The sequence below is a fragment of the Ambystoma mexicanum genome, chromosome 7p (genome assembly GCF_040938575.1).
Source record: "Ambystoma mexicanum isolate Mex_15411 chromosome 7p, UKY_AmexF1_1, whole genome shotgun sequence".
Lineage (NCBI taxonomy): Eukaryota > Metazoa > Chordata > Amphibia > Caudata > Ambystomatidae > Ambystoma > Ambystoma mexicanum.
The window spans coordinates 74,744,952-74,763,866 of NC_090939.1; the positions used below are offsets into that span (position 1 = coordinate 74,744,952).

The 18,915-nt window shown below is 47.7% G+C and overlaps 1 protein-coding gene across 1 annotated transcript in view; it reads left to right on the plus strand.

The window, feature by feature from the left end:
* The window catches only part of LOC138525705 (cystatin-B-like), a 44,817-nt gene extending 26,432 nt beyond the window's left edge, over positions 1-18,385 (plus strand). The window contains exons 2-3 of the mRNA XM_069635812.1: positions 3,069-3,170; positions 18,063-18,385. Of these exons, the coding sequence (XP_069491913.1) occupies positions 3,069-3,170; positions 18,063-18,191 (231 nt within the window). The 3' untranslated portion in view covers positions 18,192-18,385. The remainder of the gene's footprint in view (positions 1-3,068; positions 3,171-18,062) is intronic.
* The last annotated feature ends 530 nt before the right edge of the window (positions 18,386-18,915 follow it).

Here is an 18,915-nt window from a genome sequence, read left to right on the forward strand (position 1 = left end):
ACACCTTGCGGTGGTGGCTCACGCCATCTTACATCACCAAAAGAGGCCTTTTCAGGAAACTCTAATTGCGGAAGCCCCACTTACAGGGTGGGGGGGTGCACACACAAACCAGTTATCAGTAAAAGGCCATTAGTTCCTGACAGAAACACAATTCCACATCAACATACTGGAGCTAAAGGCAGTACCACATGGCGTTCACTCATTCCAACCAATGCTCTGAGAAAAAGTGGTGGTACACCTGTTCAGTCAACCTGACTACAATGTATTCTGTGTGAAAACTGGGAGTTAGGGCACATGGGTCAAGGGCACTCTCCAGAGAAGCCCATCAGCTGTGGCACTGGGCCATTGAAACCAACATGCAACTACAAGGTTTTCACCTTCCAGGGAAGGAAAACTAAACTACAGAGCCAATGACCAGTCACACGAATGGCAACTGGTGGACAGGAAGCTTCAACAAGTGGTGAAGGTGTCTGTGTGGTCTGTGCCCCACATGGCAGAATAAGAAATGCCTGTTCACAAGCCAATATCTGCAGCATCGATCACTAGGCGATAGTTCGCAATTTCATGGGAAGGAATATTCAGCTAGACGTTCTCTGAAAACACCAGATCCTATGAATAATTGTGACATACAAGTGCACGGTCATCCTCCTAGTGCCAACATGGGCGAGGCAACTGTGGTGCTTGGAGCTTCTTCACCTATCCCAGGACAGTCCAATCCCTCTGGGTCAAGACCCTGACCTGCTGACTATGTGCAACCAGCAGGTGCAACACCACAACCCAGGAGTGCTCAATTTAAAGCCCTGGCTCCTGACTTCGAGCTCGGACCAGTCCCACTCAAGCAGGAATGCAAAAAACGTCCCAAGGCCGCCAAGGCGGAGTCCACACACAAACAAAAAATATGCATACAAGTGGAATTGGTTTTGCACTTGGTGTTCTCAACAATTCGATCTGTTAGGTGTGGAAACTCTCCAAATCCTACCATACCTTTTACAATTAGCAAAAGATGTTTTTTCTCACTCGTGTATTTAGCGGCAATTTCCTAGGTACACTAGAAATCAAGGAAAGGCTCCCATTTTTGGAGCCTGCATTGTAAACCAATTAATGGGAGGTCTATTCCGCACCTATTCACCCCGCCCCAAAGAAAGTACCACCTCAGTGGAGCTTAAACACTTGCTGTCAGCCCTAACAAAAACTTTGTTGGCACTTACGGTGACTGCAGACAAAGTTTGTGTCCTGGAAGACTGCTTTTCTAGTTGCAATCACACCTTTCAGACGGGTGTCAGAAATACATGCGCTATCGGTTAAACCTCCATATCTATGGTTTCAAAATAACAAGGTCATCTTAAAAACTTACCCTACGTTACGTTTCCAAGGTGGTGTTCTACTTACACCTGCAGACTGAAGTAACCTTACCGGTTTTCTTTGCACATCTGTCCAAACCAAATGAACAAGCGCTACATTCACTAGACCTTCAAAGAGTCCTGAAATTCGACATAGACGGAACCAAAGTCTTTCGATGAATGTCTCAACTATTTGTAGCTTTGCCCCCCCCCCCAACAAAGGTTGGCCGATTTCAAAGCAAGATATTGCCAGACTGGTCTCCACAGCGCACACCCAGGCCAAGCGACAGCTACAAGGACCGGTCCATGCTCTTTCCACTAGAGCAATGGGGTCTTCGGCAGCACTATGAGCAGTGATCCTACTCCCCCCCCCCCCCCCCCCCCCGCCCCCTCTCCCAGACATATGGGGCAACCTGGGCAGTTCCGCACACCTTCGTCAAGCATTACTGCGTGGAGGGACAAGGAGAGGTTGAAGCAAGGGTCGGAAGAGCTGTCCTACAATGCTTGTTTCAATAAGGTATGCCTTCTCCCTTTACACCTATGACAAAATGTTAACTGCTGTGGCAATCTATTCAAGGCATGAGAATCCATGAAAGATCCAATGCTGGAGAAGGAGTATGTTGCTTACCTGTTACTCCTGTTCTCCAGCATTGGTATCTGTCATGGATTCACATGCGCCCACCTACCACCCCTAAGGGAGCAAGGCTACATTGTACCAACCCTCATCCTGCTGGGGTTAGACTCTGAAGATGGCCTCCTGGGTGTGGCTTGCCACTCGCTGTCCCATTGGCTGGGGTAGAATGCACCCAAAACGGCATGGATGGGCTACTAAAGTGAGCTTAATAGTTCTGTCATAAAATGTTACCAAGGATTCCCAGCCTGTCAGTGGGGAATATTCAAAGCATGTGAACCCATGAAAAATACCAATGCTGGAGAACAGACGTTACAGGTAAGCAACATACTCCTTCACTTCTTGTGAATGATGCACCAATCTGTGCCTGTGCTCCTCCCGTGCCTCTCTGTATCCATGCACTGGATTTTTGTAAACATGATTAAGGCTTGTGAGTGCAAAAGGGGCAATTACTCGAGTGAGAGTCCACTTTCATTTACAGAGTACAACACGCATGTTGCGACTTGCATCTTGTGTGCCCTGGTGCTGAAGGCTGGATGTGCCCATGTCTTGCCTTGCCCTTGCATGTATAAATGGCTTTTATCTTCAGACTACCAAACAAATGCTGGTGTTAACCCCCCCTCCACAGCTCTAAATCTGCTAGAATGGCAGTATATGGCCATCACCACATGGAACAAAGTTTGGCATGTGTGGGGGGAAGGGGTGGAAGCATGCTGTTAGCACTGTTGCCCGGTGTGCATTCATTTGATACAGGGTTGGACCTAAAGTGACATTTGCTGTTAATATTGGAAACTGCAGCCACATTTGAGGGTTTAGAGGATTAAAACGTGGTCCATATCCCATGTTGGTTGCCAGAAGGACTCCATTGGTGGTCTGGATGCGCTTCCTGTTTGATCGGAGTAACCTGCAGGCATAGATGTATGGCTCCAGGGGTTGGGAACTTACCACGCCAGCCTACTCCGCTACTGGGGTGCTCTGATCACCTGCCTGCTAGCGCTGCCTGGACTGCCCCGCTGTTGCCTGGTTAGTTGTGTTCCGTAACCCTTATCAACTTCTCATCATCCTGCTCTTTTTCTCCCCCCTTCCCCCTCTATTAGCTAAAGGCTGACATGGAGAAGAGCTGCGGGAAGTCCTTCACTGTGTTTGAGGTCATTGAGGTCAGGTCTCAAGTTGTTGCTGGGACAAACTATTTCATTAAGGTAAGCTCGAATGGGGGTTTATTGATGAGGCGGGGCGGGGGTGTGTTTTCGCTCGCGCCCCAAGGTAAAGTGGCACAGGCAATCATTGTGAACACTGTGGCATGGTTGGACCAGTTAATTTTGGGAATGTGGGTTGGGGGGTGGGGTGGCGGATGTAGACGGCCATTGGACACCGCATGTTGCCGGAGAGCCGCTTCATTACAGGAATGTAGTCTTGAAAGGCATCTGCTGAAGATCAACTGCTACTTCAGGGAAGCGGTTACCGGAAGTGGGGGGGAGACAGACAGGGGCCCAAGAACACTGCATTTTGTGGTACAGCTGCCCCATCTAGGACGATGAGAGGAAAAGGTATCCATTGTGGACCACATGTCCCTGCCGTGTAGCCGGCATATTGCAGGAAGTAGTAGGGCAAGCATCCATGATATGTCTCTACATGTATAGTACACGCTGCCTAGTGAAGTCCTCTGGAGACTGAGGGCGGTGCTGGCGTGGCAATGCAACCTGGGCATGGGCACGTTAGTGATTTGTAGACTACATTCATCGATCCGGGTTCAGGTCAGCCTTGGCAACTGGTACCTTAGGGCGCCCAAGTATACAAATAACTTTGACCCTCCTGCCAACCCTGTAACCTTTCCACCATGGCTGTGTTGGGAATATCTGAAAGTGGAAAAACCAGTTTGAATTGATTTTTGCCTAGGAATTGGGCGATGCAGTTGACACAATACCACTGCCCAACGCAAGATTTTTCGGACGTGGGCCAGCTTGGATGCTGTTCTGTGGGTCACCTTGATTAGACCAGCTAGAATTGTCATTGCGTTTGCAATCCCTGCAGAGATGCCCAACCGCCACTGTTCCACCTGATGTCAGAGTACACACAGTAGCCTGCAGTTTACAGTGGGGGAGGGCAGGACAATGTAGGTTAGGGAGGGCAAGAAAGCAGAATTGTGTAACAAAGTATCACCATTAGCTCAAATATCGACTCCAAGCCGGTTCTAACCAGATCTCGTCTCCTCGACCCACAGTCCAAATCTGTGAATCACCCAGGGAATACCTGTAACCTGTATTGGGCTGACCCAGAGCATTTGGCCCCAGACCAGCCCCGCAGCCCACCACCTCAGTGAGCCAAACCTAGTTGGCCTTCCAGCGGTCCTGCAGGAATAAGCTCTCGGGTACCAGACACTGCTCTCCAGTAACTCCCTCCACCCACAGGCTGGGTTTAGAGTCCAGTGAGTTCTCACGTGCCCCACATGTATGTTTTACTGACTGCTTTATACCTTGACCAACATGCACCCTCTTCTAAAAATGCCAAGCAAGCTGTATACAAAAAAAAAATCAAAGATAGGAGTAACTTAAGATACAGATACTTTAAAAGACCCACAATGTTTAGTTTCATCTGCATGGTGCTGGTTTGATATATGGCATTCAGAACGCGCCTGTACAGGGGTGATCCAGACTCCAGTATAGAGCCAGGGTAATGAGGTCTGTGCTAGATCGGTCACCCTCCTCATTAACCGGCCTCCCAGAACTTGTGAGCCAAGGGCAACTGCGTATCAAGCACGCCCACCCCCCCTGCCAACACATGCAAATAACTAGGGTTCCTCTCCGCTGTTCAGACGTGCCCCCTTACCACCACCCCTTCAGTTCACTCTACATCCTGGCATCTGTGGCGGGCATCATCCAGGCCTGGGGAGCGTCAGATGTAGGGCAAAGGGAGCCAGACTGACTGAGGCTGTGGAGTAGGTAGGTTGTGTAGGCGCAGATTAGGATTTAATCCTGTACACAATAAATATATGATAACGGCTCCACTCGTAGCTATTGATGGCAGGAATTGCTTTCCTTTGTTTTCTGCATCTTAGTCCCCATTTCGATTATGTCTTAGATAATTATCCCCTTTAGTGTCTCTGTCCAAATGTTTTAAATGTAGAGTATACATTAGTTTACGTATTTTAGTACTTGGTGTGCTATGCTTAGGCAACATGTGATTTGCACGCTTTTTTTGTTGTTGATGGGACTCGAATGAAAAACCAAATTGAACCATCACAAAAAAATTACATTTTTCGATCAGCCCCCCCCCCCCACGCCCCTTACCAGTTGCGTAGATCGAACATTTCTTAATACCCTTTTCATGGGATTGTAAATCTCTCACTCCAGGATCAAAAACCTCTTCCTGCCTGTTGGTGCAATTGCTGTACAGTCTTCCTGGCTAACATTCTGACCCAGATGGAAACCTACTTTGAGAGCCATTTAGTGGCTCATTTGAACTGTACTTCTTTGTATCTGCCAATTATCTTTCTCCACTTAGGCCGCTGAACCTATGCCTCATCTGTCTTGTCTTATCTCTGGGCTCTGAGACAAGCTGAGCGGAAATGGTGGTCTGCCTTTTGCTCCGTGGCTAAGCTGACCCAGTTTCAAATCTCCTCTCGTGATCCTAAAGCTGTCCACGAAGCCAAGTGTGCTCATCTTAGGCACCAGGTTGTAGTCTCTGTTAATCAACCTAAAGAACTCTTTAGAGTTGTACACTGTCTCATCTTCACCGTTTGACGTTATCCTGTCTTCTCAATCGCTGTGATTCCTTGTCTCAGTATTTTGTAGACAAAATTGAAACCATTCAGGCAACCTGTCCCGCTGGACTGCAGAGTCTTCCAGTGTGGCCCCCTATGTTCAATACTTCTCATGCGTGGTCTTCCTTTCTTGTTTTTACTTAACACGTTATCATTTCAGCCACTGCAATGTTTAATCTGTGAACCACCCCGATCGATCCTATCCTGATCACACCTCTGGTAACGCGGGCGTTCATTCAGTTTTGGCCATAGCCCTGCCATTCTAAAACATGTCCTGATCTTCCCACTGCTAAGAAACCTTCCCTGGATCCTTCATTCGCTCCATCTCTTTGCCCCGTTTTCTGATGAAGCTTTTGGAGTCAGTAGAACCCCCCCCCCCTGGTTTACTTCTGCAGACTTCCTCTTTCTTTGATCCTTCTTAGTTCAGTTTTCGTCCAGGTCGCGGCACCGAGCGAGTGCTGGCCTCAGTTGTTGATGACCTTGTGTGGCTGTAGGATCAGGGTGGTGTGGGAGCACTGCTTCTACTTGATCTCTCTGCCGCATTTGATTCCATTTGATCATGCCGTTGAGCATTTTGCCGGCCTCTCTGGAACCGTGTTAACCTGGTGCAGCACTTTTCTATCTGACTGGATTCAGAACTATTTGTCCCCCCCCCTGTTCCTTTCTTCTGTTCCTTTTTCCCTTACTTGTGGAGACCCACAAGGGGTCTGTGTTACAATGTGAGTGGAGGTCTTACCTGGAATGCTCGCTTTTGCATTCTACCCTTGCTGCTCACTTGTCTCTTCGTTTACTTGTGGAGCAGGTTCCACATTCAATGTATCAGCAGTTGGTTGGAGTTTGTTGGAGAGTCCTGTTGGGCTCAGGGTTTGCTGCAATAAAGGTTCTGCTCTATCCACCCAGTGTCTCTGTTATTACACTGGCGATGAGGGCAGCTTACCCTGGTTGGCCCATGTGTGCAGTGCCCAGGTTTGAAGCAGCCCAGCAGGCCCACAACCTCCTCGGATCCGCAACGCACCTTTCGCCTTTGCCTTCCCAAGAGCGAGGATCGGGAGGCCCACAGTGAACGAACAAACAGCCCAGCTTCTTGTGCGGACCCTGATCAGCTTTCAACGAGCCTGCGCTCCCCTGATGCTGAAGGGGTTGAGCGCGGCACCAGCTGCTGCAGCTCCGTGGGCTGCAGACCTGAGGGCAGAGCTGAACTGTCCCCCATCGCCTTGCGCAGCCTGCGCTTCCCCGATCTGGAGGGGGTCAAACGCGGCGGCGACGAAGAAGCAACAGTCTCCAGCTGCTGCGTTGAAGAGGACCGTGCCGCGCCCCCAGTGTTTCCAGGACAGGAAGGGATCCGAACGAGGCGGCAGCAGGAAGAAGAGCCGAGACGAGGACCGTGCTGCGCCCCAGTGTTTCCAGGACGGGAAGGGAGCTGAACGAGGCGGCGGCAGGAAGAAGAGCCGAGAAGAGCGGAGACCGCCTTTTGCTCCAGCCGCATGTTGGCCTGTGCTCCCCAGTTAGCATTTGGGTCGAGCCCGGCCGACACGCTGTGGAGGCAAGTGATCTCCTCCCTGTTGCCTCCATTCAGAGATTGTTTCCCCGTCATCTCCGGATCCAACTGGGCGGAGTCACAGCGTTCACGTGACTCCGCACCACACCTCCCACCTCCCCCCCCTCCTTCCAAATAGAACCTCACGTATTATGTAAGTGGCAAAGAGGTTGGACAAGGGGCGGAGCAGTGGAGGATACAAGATTTAAAGTGGAAAAGCATGGCAAGTCAGAAAGGGTGCAGAGAGTGACATTAATGCAATACCAGAAAGGGTGCAAACCGTGTTATTGTAGTGGCTTGGGGATGAACAAGCAGCCATAGAAATAGAAATTCGACCAGGGAAGGCTGTTTCTGTCCTAAGTGTGAGTGCTGATGGAAAACAGGACGAGGGACAAGTGTTGTCCACAGCGTACCTCAGAGGCTTGTCCCACGGTATTTACTTCGACTGTGGGAAAACTAAAGGGGTTTTTGCATAAGATAGTGCTCAAGAGGGGTGCTATGCCGAGTGTACACAAAGTGAGGAGAGTCCCATTGTTAGCCCGTGAAGGGCTTAAGGAAGAATTGGCAAAGCTCCAGGAAGCTGGCATAATTGAGGAGGTGGAGAGCTTTTGGCACGGAAGGCGGATGAGGATGTGGGTTGACCTGAGAGATCTGAATGCCAGCATATGGGTGGACAGACATCCCCTGCCCAACATAAACGAGTTACTTGCATTGGTAGGGAGGGCTTCATGTTTTCCCACCTTCGACTTATCTTCGGCGTATCACCAAATTGATCTTCACTTAGAATCCCGTCCCTTAACTTTCATTCGTGACCCCTTTCGGGGCTTTCTGGTTTTGTCGGATGCCATTTGGTTTAGCGTCAGCAGTGTTCCAAAGGATTATGCAGAAGTTTAGTGGCATTCCGGGAGTTGAGTATTTTCAGGATGACATTCTGGTGTGGGGGAGGAGCTGTAGTGAACATGATAGAAGAGTACTGGAGGTGATGGAAGTATTGAAGAGAAGTGGTCTCACTGTGAAATTGAGCAAATGCCACGTGGGTGTGTCCAGTGTCACCTACCTCGGGCACACTTTGGATGAGAATGGAATTCATCCCAAAGAGGATCTAGTTAGAGTGTTGAAAGATGCCCCTGCCCCACGAACAAAGAGCAACGTCTGGTCCGAGGAATGTCAAAGGGAATTTGATTGGAGGTTTACCAGGCTCCTCCTTTGGGTTCTTTCTCTCCCAGGAAAAAAACAGTGCTAACAGTTGATGCCAGCGAGGTAGGTTTCAAAGCAGTTCTAGAACAATGGGACGAAGGAAAGTACCACCCGATAGCATTTGCATCTAGGGTATTGAGGGAGGCGGAACAAAGGTATGCTGTCCTCGAGAGGGAGGCCTTAGCTGCTGTCTGGGCGTCAAAACATTTTAGAACCTTTTTGTAGGGCGTGCAGTACACTTTGCGCACTGATCACAAGCCGTTGGTTCACGTTCTGACCACCAAGGGTTTGTCCCATGCGTCGTCCAGGATTTTGAGATGGATGGCTGACATGCACGAGTTCAACTTTAAAGTGTAGTACATTCCAGGTAGAAAGAATGCTGTGGCCAACTGTTGTCGCGCTTTCCCTATGGTGAAGGAGTGATTGAGAAAGAGGAAGTTGATATGGACCAGTGCACCATGGTAGCCAATATAGTTCTGGCTATCGATGAGGAAGTGTGGAGCAAGGTGAAATTCCACCCTAATGTTCCAGACCGGCCTCGGGCGAGGCTGGTCTGGTGTCCACCTTGGCGGTCGTGCATTTTCTGTAGCAACTGCTAGACTTTAGAATTCCTTTCCTTCGACACTACGTTCTAAGGAGAACGATTTGCTATGTAGGCGATCTCTGAAGACCCATTACGTTTTTCTTCTTGGCTACCCCTCTACCTGCTTGCTGTTAGCGGCAAGGTGCCCTTTGGGCGAATGTTGCGCTTTATACATTTTTACAACACAATTGTTTTGAACTTATTTTATTATAGCATCAATTGATTTAAAGCAAAACCTTAGATGCAAGAAACAGACGCATAAAAATTCAAGTTTAAAAACCATCAAATCAATTAAATTATTAAAAAAGAAAGAAAAAAGAGTTGGTTAAGAAGTAGAATTTCACAATTCCGGAGTTTAGGAGATTAGAAAATTCAGAGTCTAGAGCTGTCGATGTTGAGTCCATTTGCTCCAGAATACCAAAGATCACCTTCACCAAATTCAGGAGCGCCAACGTCGGAGACAGGCGTCCACCCCACCTTAAGATTGGCCACCATTCTTCCACGGATCTGGTGGTTGATTCTTCAAAGAATTTTCCCAGGAACCTAGCTCTCATGTCTGTTAGTGGGTCACAGAACATGATTAGGTGCTTCAAAGTTTCCACACCTTTTCCGCAGATACAGCACATAAGGAACCTGACCTTTCTTCTTTCGACGATCTCCCTAGTAGGGAATAGATTTAAGCGGAGTCTCAAAGTTCTGCCTATCCACCTGTGATGGAAACCTCTCCAAATATGGTGGAACCGTTCCTCTTTTAAAGTGTTCTTCCAAACTTCCTGAACTTCCTGAACTTGTACAAAGCAATAAAAAAATTCTAGATATGAACTTGGTTGAAAAGGGTGCCTAAAACGTCTATTACCACTATCGCTCCTGCGGTTTCTCCCAACGCTTTCAAGGCACTGCACCCAATTTGAGGACTCTGTGCAGGTGCAACCCATCATGCCGGTCTCTCCAACCAGACCTTAGCCTTTTTAACTCTAAACACTTTGGCAAGTGTGTGACGTTCTATGATGTGTATTGGAACACAATGAAATGGGCCGCTAAAGAAAATGAATTCAATCGGCACAACACATCTACCTACATAAGAATGAAATCCTAGATCTTTTAGGATTGTTTGGGACCAAGCCAGGACTTCAGTCAGTTCCTAATATCAACACTTGGTGTCTGACAGCCTGTTACAGTTCCAAGTTAGATCAAGATCAATACTACCAGTGCTTGTCTGATTTTAAAAAAATTATAATAATAATTATATTGATATCGTGCATCATGCCGGAAACCAGCCTCTTTGCGCAGAGCGGGATTCCTACGGTGCCCTGCTTCCAAAACGTGTTGTCCCCGAGCTATCCTCTGACCCTAAGGCCTCATTTCTGAGTGCGGATTAAAACAAATATTAAATTCAAATGTTTGGAGTTTCTTACAATGCACCAATTGGGCTTGAGAGTGTACTAACTCAGAAAAAGAATGTTACTTCCAATTTCACAAATTAAGGAGTGCAATACTCTACTGAAAGTCCAGATCGGGTGCCCTGATGGTTGGATTAAAAGCAAGCATTGGCAATGCCAATAGTTTTGCCGTGTACTGATGTTATGTGCATGTTGCATGGCACCTGCAGAGTTTGATTTGATAAGGGCTGCAGAATGAGAAGGGTACTAGAGGAAGCCATTTTGATAGAGGGTGCCATTGATGACGAGTAAGAGGAAATCTGAGGGAGAATGGGCCAGAGAGAGGATACTAAATAAAGAGTTTATCAGAGGGCACAGGGATGGGGAGTTGGAGGGGGGGGGGGTCATGGGGCTGGAGGAATAGAGGGGGGAGGTAGAGTGGTTTAAGGTGGGGGAATAAACAAAGGGTTTAGGGTGGGTGGAGCCAGAGCAAGGGGGTACGGTACATGGTGAGGGGGGGTTAAATAGATGGGGTAAAATTGAGTATAGAAAGGGGTAGGATGGGTGGTGGCACAGACGGGCCGGGGGGTGCTGTGTTTCGCGTGGAATACTTGTACTTGTTTTTCTAAATTACAAATAAAAAAACAAGCCCGAATTGAAAGGTGCAAGAAACAGGACTGGGTGGCCGTCTCACTTGGGAGCCCTGTGTAGTTTCGAATTCAAAAAAGTGGGACAGAGCAATAAAAGTCCCCTTCATTTAAGGCTCTGCAGTGCCAAGTTATGTAGGAAGCATCTGAGCACTGTACAAACACGGGGGTGCAACAGAGCTGGGGGGTGGGGTGAGGGTCACAATAGTGGTTTAACTGGGCAAGGCTCGGTGGTAGAGCCTTCTCTGTTACCGCGACCATACTTTGGAACAGCCTCCCTGAACCTCTTAGGGCCACTGTTAACCATCTCGGATTCAGAAGAGCGTTGAAAACCAACCTGTTCTAAGCCGGACCACTCCACTGGTGTTCTCCGACTGGGTAGCTTCCTTCCAGCGCCATGATGCCTTTGGGCGAACGCGCGCTTTACAAATTTTAATAACATAACATAACAATAGGGGAGTTATGACACAATCGTTTTTGACATTATTTAAGATTGCACTTATAGTGACAGAGCCTTTCATATGCATGATGGGACATTTGCAACTGAAAGAGCTCGCAAACCACCAGTTGTTACCTTTCAAATCTGTGATGGTTAAAGTGAACAACAGGAAGCGCCCATTTACAGATGTGTTTATATCCATGATGTCCACTATCCTGACATGCAAAAAAATAAAGTCGGTTACTAATCAAATGTTTTCAACATCATGAATAAGGAGCTGGAAGTTTAACACAGAATCTGCACATCTGTTTGTTTATTACATTACATTTGTTATGTGCACTGTTGGCCCTCAGGCATAAAGGTGCAGACTAGACACTAAAGGACACAAACAAGAACCCCCAAGAGGTATTAACTGGGTCCCCCGCAGGACATCGTATCAAAACTGACTAAGAGTCGGCGTGGTGTTGAGTCCTGGTGAGTACCAGATTGAAAAGGTCTCAGGAAAAAAGAAGAGTTTTCAATTCTTTCGTTAAGACTTGAAGAGAATTTAGGCTCCTTAGTTTGACAGGCAGTTTATTGCAAAGGGAAGGCGCCTTCACATTCTGCCTTTGAGGTCTTACATCTGGGCTGAATTATCAGGTTTTGATTTCCTGATCTGAGAGTTCTTAGATTACATTTCTCTTTTATATGGTTTTGTAAATAAGCGGGCATTACTTGTAGCCTGCATTTGAATGCAATAACCGACACTCTAAAAGAGATCCGAGATCAATGGGAAGTGATGGGGTCGCCTGGCCTCTGTTACATGACTGTGCCTGGGAAGTCTCAGGACTACTCTGACCGCCAAGTTTCGAGCAACCTGCAGCCTATGCAGTTCTTGCTGACTAACGCCTAGCAGTAGACTGCAGCAATAATCCAGTTTAGCACGGATTATTGCCCTGGCAATTGTCTCAGCACTTTCTTGAGAAATCATGGGCCTCAAGTGAGCCAATAGTTTAAACATAATATGCTACACCCGCCACTACTGTTGAGACATGTGCCTTCATGCTCAGCGTCGGGTCCAGAGTTACCCCCAACATTTTTGTTTTGGGTAGAGGAGAGATAATGTCATCTCCCAATTTGAAAGAGCTGTAGGCTTGATTTAGTTTATTTAATGCCTTAGAGCTACGTACAATCAGCAGCTCTGTCTTGCTTCGGTTCAGGGCTAGGAAATTATCCAACTTTCAATCAATGAGAAGATTCTATTGGCCTCCAACTCCTTCTCATGATGTCCAGTTAATGAGATGCCACATTGGGTGTCATCTGCATAGTTTGAGAATCCGACCCTCTCCTCCTCTAACATAAAGAAGAAGGGCGCCATAAACAAGTTATAAAGGCAAGGCGACATGCTTGGCCCTTGTGGGACCCCATACAGCACTGATAATGGAGTGGCTTCAACAGACGCTGAGCAGACTCTGCTACTTCTGTGCAACCCACTGGGCTGCCGAGTCAGAGAGGATAGTTACCTCCTGCAATCTTACACACCTTATTTTATTAAATGTCTTAAATCACTGACGGTACAGAGTGGGGGGGTAGCTAGATTGTTCAGGTTGCCATTATCTTGCATTCTTGGACATAGTTTTGTTTGGCATAACATGTTGCTATAAGGATTTACATGTCATGTGGCTTTCTTATGCACTTTGTGTGTAAGTAAACTCTATAAGACAATATTGCTGTAGACCAAGAAATCCAAAGGTTTTGTGATCCTGGTCGCCCCCAACCTGTCCGACCACCCCCGTCCCTCCTTTATGGATGCAGCCAGAGTACCACTAGTTCCTTTTGTCCACTTCCACCACTGCTCACAGCACACCATTGTAGCCGTTGCCATGGCCTACAGTTATTTGGTAATATGGAGCGTGCTGTACGTTTTGCACTTTGTGGCTCTGTGGGCGTTCAGTGTTATAAGCAACCGAAAGCACTGGCTTTCTTGACATGCTGAAAGCGCTGTGTTGATAAAAGCACGTAATCTGGGGGTTACTCTGCAGCAGGTGCATTAACCTGCTGACATAGATACGTGCTTGACTGGGATGTGGGAGATGGGCAATGCAGTTATGCGAGTCCTTTGGAGGGCTAACCCCATTTCCAATTAGGCTGTTGGTTAGACAGGCTCTCAACCATGGCCCTGTTTATTTATGCGGCTATCAGACAACATACATGTCTGCCATTCTGCGAGATACAGCACGTTGGTATGTTTAGCAATTGCCTCATGTACACAGGTTTGGATTGGCCATTCGGCATTTCGGGCGTGGCTGGGCTGAAATCGTCCCTTGGGAGTGGGGGCCGGTTTCTGGCCATGCCTGGGCCAGTTTTTAAAACAATGTAGTATTCTTCCCATTTTTATTTTCAAAAAGCCTTTCATCCTTCTTAGGTCGCTAAATGAGTACCAGCACAGGTGGGGTGATATTGTATGCATATTTGCTCTATAAAAAAGAGCTTAAGCGTTGGACTCACAGTAATTTAGTGTACATAGGAACAATGCTATTTCATGCCACTTCCTGTTTTGTCAAGGGGTGAAAGGTCGTGTTTCATCGCTTCCCGGGATGTCACTTTGGGGTGGGGGTTATCACTTCGGGTAATGTCATCAGAGGTCAAGGGTCGTGGGGCGGGCCACTTTTTTTTTGGGTGACCGGGCCGATTTCTTGTCCCAGTCCGACCCTGCATGTACATGTGATGTGATGTGAGCACACCTAGACACCAGGTCCACAAGCTGTAAAGTCCAGAGCACAGTCAGCTGCCCAGCCCCCTCGGCAATAACCCTCTCCCCACTAATCGCACATTATATTATGTACTGTGTAGCATAAGGATAGAGCAGGGGTTGGCTCCTCCTACATCAGATTTCTCCCCCAGCCCCTCCAAAGGTTGCTTTTCTTATAGTACTTGAAGCTGAGGCGGGGAAGCAGCTCCTTCAGGGACGCTGCAAGTCTTGCCAGGCACAGAGCGTGTGTAGAGCCAGGAACAGCCAGCCCCCAGTCAGCACCAGAAGAGGCCCCGAGCTGCAGGAACTCCCGGACATAGTCTCCTGGTGGTAGGGGGGGGGGGCGGGGGGTCTAAATCACTGAAGATTCACTCAAAATATATCCTGAGTGAAAGTCGTGCAACCTCGAGGGCAGTCGTAACGCCTGTCGCCTTCCCCTCTCCACCGGTTGCCGGTCACAGGCAGCCCCCTTACCGTGCCCACGTCCGCCAGCAGCGCAGTGACCAGCAGGCTCCAGGCAGTCTGGTGCAGCCCCATATCACGGTTTGCCGATGTCTTGGCGCAGTCACAGATTAGTACTGATCTTCGTCCTATAACAAACACGTTATTTCTACTAGTGGCCACTGGTCAATTGCAATCCAACATGCTGGACCGTGGTAAGTGCGGCTTGCTTATTCTTTTAGATCTATAGGCGGCCTTCGATTTTAATTGATCACTAAAGGATTCTAATTATGTTGGAATCAGCTAGCAAATGTTCCCCTTGTGCCATCCATGGATTCACTCCTTCCTAATGGATCTGATATCCGCTAGTCACTGGGGCGATAAAACCTCATTGCATGTGGGGGTCCCTCAGGGAGCTTGCTTATCTCCCAACACTGTTTATGAAACCATAACATACTGTATTAACATCACTATCACCAATTATGCAGATGATACGCAGGTGCTCATTGAAGCAACTGGAGACTGTGGCCATGATACCCGTAACATCAATTCTATCTATGGGACTATAAAGCAATGGATGCAAGAGCACTGGATGTGCTTAAATGGGACCAGAATTGCCCTTCCCATTAAGAGCCAAATTAGACCCAAGATATGTCCGTTTGTGTATCGATGATTGCATAGTTGAAACCCAAACCAGAGTAAAACTCTGGGCACCCACTTGGACTATTCCATCAGTAGCGTGACTCAAGTAAAAGCTCCAATCATCTAAAACTCTTTAGAAAAATCTCGGATAAGAATTGTGAAACCCTCACAAGGGCTATTCTACTATCCAGAATGGTTTACTGCAACTCTGCGGAGCCCAAAAGAACGAACTGCAGACCTTGTAGACTGTCATGAAGAAGGTACCTCGTGGCGAACACATCACCGACCACAGGAGGAATCTACATTGGTTACCCCCTAAAGCTAGAATTATATTTAAGATTCACCCATAAGGTTATTTTTGCTAATGCCCCAGTCTACCTTAAAGAGAGAACTACCCTCTATTGGCCAAACAGGGAATTAAGATCTTTCAATTCCATGCCCCTTAATGTCCTCGCCCACACAAAATGAAAGGCAGTGGTAGAGCCATCGGGCATCGAATGCATGGAACTCTCTTCCAATGGATTTACGGCTCAAACAGCCTGCTCTCCTTCTCATAAAAGTTTTAAAACATAACTATTTGAATAAGTACCTGAACCTTATTTTGTGTCTCCCATCCTAGCTTTTCTATCTCATGATCTTTTCTTAGTTTCTGCAGGTGAACCATGCCATGATGCCCGTAGGGTTATCGGCGTGTATCAAAACACATAGAATCTAGGAAGGATGCTGCACGTTGCACCGCTGTGAAAACAAAATGGAGGCGCGCCTCCGTCTCCTTTCAGATCACTCTGCAGCTCCAGCGAAGTCACAGAGACGCGTGACATGTGACCGTACTCCTGATTGGTCCAAAATATGTTAAACAAGCCACTATTGGATTCCATCCATCTACTTCTACGTAAATGAGCGCTTTGTGCCTCGGTGATTGTATGGAACTGCATTTCCAGTTGTCATGCCAAGCAGCAAGACTGCTTCTTGGAACCCCCTCTATTCTTGTAGAAATGTTTGGGTGAAATTCGGTGGCTTATGTCACCAAAAAAGCGGGGGCGGCGGCGCAGTCCTCCTGGCTGAAGCAGGTGCACAAGGATGGGCGCCTCCTTTGCGTAACCTTCTGATGTGCGAATGGACGTTTGCTCTACGTGGGGGAAACTCCAGAGCAAGTTGCGCTTTTGGACAGAGTGCACACTGCATGTTTGCTGTGCAATCAAAGCAAGAGTGTAAATAGTCGTCGGCTGCAGTAAGGAAAGGGTTGGTACCTTTCTGGGGTATGAAACTGCATCAAAGCATTTTTGTTGTTTGCCTGCTGTGCAGAGTATCACTTTGTGACAGTTGTACCCTTCGCACTGGCCGCATAGTCGTGTGTTTTTTTTTCCCCTTTGAACATCGCTCTGTATTGCATGCGTTCCTTTTGCATTTTCATGGCATGCCAGCTTAACTCTGTGCTCTGCACTACGCATTCTCTTGGGTTCCTTGGGCGACATCTTACATTGGTACCCGCATTTGCACACGATGCCATCCATTTCCTCAAAGCAGTTTAACATTTAGAAATGAAATGCTTGGCAGTATTGAGTGATGCAGGAAAGGAGCTCTGAAGAAGTTTACATGTTTAGGCTTGGAGTGTTCCGGCTGAAACGTATCAACCACACTAGCACCGCCCTTGGCCAATTGCGTATCTGCACAACGCTTGTCCATTTCTTTCGCGTGGAATGTCGCAAAAGCCAATTTCTCCCAAATTATACACAAAACGACGCATAGCAGATGAAGGTACTTAGGTGGGAGTATTTTACACTTTACTTTTTTACTGCCAACTATAAAATACAGTAAATCCTGTACCCACTGGGCGTATTCTCTACGTGAGTAAAAATATTGTAAAACTATTTTTTTTATGCTAAATATTTCTTTACATCAACCTATTGATGCACATAAAAAGAAAAGCTTTTTACCTGCGATCCGGCAATAGTTTCTTCCTCTGCCATTATGTGTACTACTGGTCTAAGCATATCAGCGGAGCTAGCTGTGTACTACTGGTCTAAGCATATCCGTGGAGCTAGCTGTGTACGACTGGACTAAGCATATCCGTGGAGCTAGCTGTGTACGACTGGTCTAAACATATCCATGGAGCTAGCTGTGTACGACTGAACATATCCATGGAGCTAGCTGTGTACTACTGGTCTAAACATATCCGTGGAGCTAGCTGTGTACTACTGGACTAAGCATATCAGTGGAGCTAGCTGTGTACTACTGGTCTAAACATATCCATGGAGCTAGCTGTGTACGACTGGTCTAAGCATATCCATGCAGCTAGCTGTGTACTACTGGTCTAAGCATATCCATGGAGCTAGCTGTGTGGGTGAAAGCAGGGGCACAAGCTCCTATGTCTCTCTCTTGTGTTTTGTTGGGGGTATTTTTACTCCCTATGTTCTTAGGGAGTTAAGGTGGCTGATAATTATCTGTGGGGCTGGGTACTGTAGCATGCTGTATTTTTCCTTTGCACCCTGTATTGGTTCCCCATAAGCTCGAGCCACTAAAACCTACAACCTCCTTCTGATCCACTCGCCAACCCATGTCTGTTCCCTACCTACCTTGGGAGTGGCTAGCCTAAGATAAATGGTGTGGAGTGGGGTGCCCTCTTTTGGAGCATTGCTCTTTGTTTTGCTGGAATTACTGTTATTTGACTGTAAATTGTTAAGAGGTGATCTGTTAATTAACTTGTCTCCCTTCTGCCCCCCTTTCTTTTATAGATCCGTTGCGGCGACGAAGAGTTTGTGCATGCACGCGTGTTTAAACCCCTTCCTCACACAAATCAGCCGCCCCAACTGCACAGCTGCCAAGCCCCAAAATCCAAGCATGATGAGCTGGCCTACTTCTAAAGCTCTGCCCCCTCTAAACCTGTAGTTCCTGTGCGTCCCCTGGGGGTGATGATTGCTACTGCAGTTAGTCCATTCGTAGAATGGAAGGTTCACGCCCGCCGTCCTTTATCCTGTGCCTCGAATCAAGTGGAACCAAATCATGCATTTTGCACGCTTTTATTTTGTATTGTATTAAAAGCTCATTTTGAAAAGTGTCTTTTATTGTGGTGTGTAGCTGTTCCCAGATGAAAGTAGCCTTTGTTCTGCGTTGGTGGGGTGGGGGGAGAGAACTGCAGTTCTGCTGGGTTCTGGATCCAGCGAGCGGGTTACCCAACCCTTCTGATGCAGAGTACAAGCACTCAAGTGAGTTTCCGTGGCAGTTTATGGTACAGCCCCAATGATCAGAGGTGGGCAAGGGGTGGAGTGCAGTGGGGAGGGGTGGGGAGGGGTTGTGCCCCGTGTTTGTAACCTAGTAACAAAAGATCTGGGCCTAGGTCAGCATGATTTGTCTAATGCCACCCCTTCACCCCCCAATTCAGCACAACTTTGAATGTTGTGAGCTAATAATCTCTAACGTACTACCCTTGCAAGCAACTTCTGTAACAAACTTTATTAAAAAAAGCGCCTAGATGACTCTGGGTTATGTGTGCTATACAAAGGACAAAAAGCGCCGATGTGTGCTGCGTTCCTATGGCATCTATGCCGAGGCTTGCTGCGTACCCCCAAACCTCCCCCATCCCCCCAC